Genomic DNA, 1817 nt, shown 5'->3' on the forward strand with positions numbered 1-1817 from the left:
CTAACCGGGAAGCGAAACGCAAACACGTAATGAAGTGTCATGGGCGGCGCTCAGTTTGCACGGCGAAAGAGGACGTCTTCAGCACGCTGCCGGGTGGTGAATTATGGTTGCCACTTGGAGGATGAAATATCTATTATTTATTGCAATCACTGACATCTTCGCATGAACTTGTCTCGTTTGTTTTGGTGCTCGCAGGGACCAGCGTCGGGTGGAAGGGCACACACAAACGCACGCAATCGAGTCACGTTCGAGCAGCAGAAGCCTCTACGATTTCTTCTGCATGTAGAGCATTCGTAGGGGAGGAGGGATAAGATCCAACTGAGAAAGAAAACAACTCTCTTAAATCCGAATGGCGCGAACGTTCCGCGAACACAAATCCAATCATTATAAAGTGCTGCCAATATATCATCGACCCTAAATCGTCAGGCTTGGCGCGGTTGACGCGGTTGGCCAGGCAGGCCTGGGATGAATTTATGTAAAACCAATCCAAATAAATGAACCTGTTATATGGGGAGGTAAAGTCATTTTTTCTCCACTTTTTTTTACCTCGCCCGGAAGGAGTTGTAAAGTGTCTGCAAAAGAAGCCTTTGACAGTCGGGGACGGTTGCCGGAAAGCATCCTTTCACCAGACGAACGACCCGAGGAAGATGATTTATTGGCTGTGATTTATCGACTTCCTTGGGGCTTTTTGTTGGGCGGAAAAGGAAATCCTTTTTTTTTAAGAAATCGTTAAAATCCGGCTTCACATTGGGAACCGCAATACCGAGAACCATTATCGCCGACTGTGCAGACGGAAGATTTTATTGAGCACCGATTTGAATACGCAATTTAGCTGAAAACTGAGACGGGGAAAATGTGTTACTGTGTGTATGAGTTCTCGTAGAGCAGTTGATGTGAAAAGTTTGCATGTGAAACGTTGGATGTAGTGAACGATTTTGAACAGCAATGTGCGTTGAGAGATGCATCTTAATTGACTTAATTAACGTGTAGTTAGAGAGTTAGAGATCAATCGCAAAGCGAACAAGATAATGCGACGTGGTTATTTTTAACTGGTGAGCATTTTTATAAGGTTAGTAATGGTCAATTGCGAACGACAGTTACGTTGACAGTAGCAAACATGAACAAAGCACTAGCAATCGGTTGGACATTGGCTTTGGTGTGGCTTTCCCTGGCGGCCATGGTAGATGGAGTTGTAAGTATTTGGAAGTGAATAATGGATGTTTGGATATCGGTAAACAATGAGACATTGAAATCCTTCTGCAGCTCTACGAGATAGAGCTGAACAACTTTGAGGCAGTTCCGCAGGAGATAGATGACTTTCTGGAGTACGGAACGATTCGGCTGACTCGCAAGGGAAGGAATCAGCTTGGAGTTTCCGGTTCCTTTAGCGTGTTAACAAATGCAGGAAAGGAAACACTGGTAAGTCGGGTTTCCAAACGACGCGCATTCACTTAAGCATCTACTAACTCACGGCTTATTCACAGGTTCGCTGGATAGTATATAAGTATGATTTTATGGGAAACAGGCGAATGTTCGTGAATGGAGAAGGTACGCTGTGTGAAATCATTGCCAAGGACGAGCTCATCTATCCGAATCTGCTGGAAACGTCCAACATGCCGCCGCAAGACGCGTGTCCCTTCCCGAAAGGCAACTACACGATCAATAACTTCGTAATGGAGGAGCAAAGATTACCACCAGCCGTACCGGCCAGTGATTGGTTGATAGAAACAATCATTACCCGTGGTGGTAAAATCGGTGGTGGCTTCAGAGTTAGTTTTACTACCAAATAAAGCAGGACGCTGGAGGATTAAGTCGAC

General features: G+C 45.3%; 1 protein-coding gene across 1 annotated transcript; it reads left to right on the plus strand.

Annotated features, from left to right (window-relative positions):
- The first annotated feature begins 1094 nt into the window (after positions 1-1094).
- LOC3290432 (uncharacterized) lies at positions 1095-1817 on the plus strand. Its single transcript, XM_551661.5, has 3 exons — positions 1095-1192; positions 1264-1419; positions 1485-1817. Exons 1-3 carry the CDS (start codon positions 1118-1120, stop codon positions 1788-1790), a joined length of 537 nt encoding a protein of 178 aa, XP_551661.4. The 5' UTR covers positions 1095-1117; the 3' UTR covers positions 1791-1817.

Source organism: Anopheles gambiae, chromosome 2 (genome assembly GCF_943734735.2).
Source record: "Anopheles gambiae chromosome 2, idAnoGambNW_F1_1, whole genome shotgun sequence".
NCBI lineage: Eukaryota > Metazoa > Arthropoda > Insecta > Diptera > Culicidae > Anopheles > Anopheles gambiae.

Bases quoted from the DNA above. Each gene is read 5' to 3' on its own strand.
- LOC3290432 (XM_551661.5), top strand. From the start codon at position 1,118: ATGAACAAAGCACTAGCAATCGGTTGGACATTGGCTTTGGTGTGGCTT. The intron at 1,193-1,263 runs GTAAGTATTTGG...ATCCTTCTGCAG, and splicing joins CGGCCATGGTAGATGGAGTT to CTCTACGAGATAGAGCTGAA. The intron at 1,420-1,484 runs GTAAGTCGGGTT...GCTTATTCACAG, and splicing joins ATGCAGGAAAGGAAACACTG to GTTCGCTGGATAGTATATAA.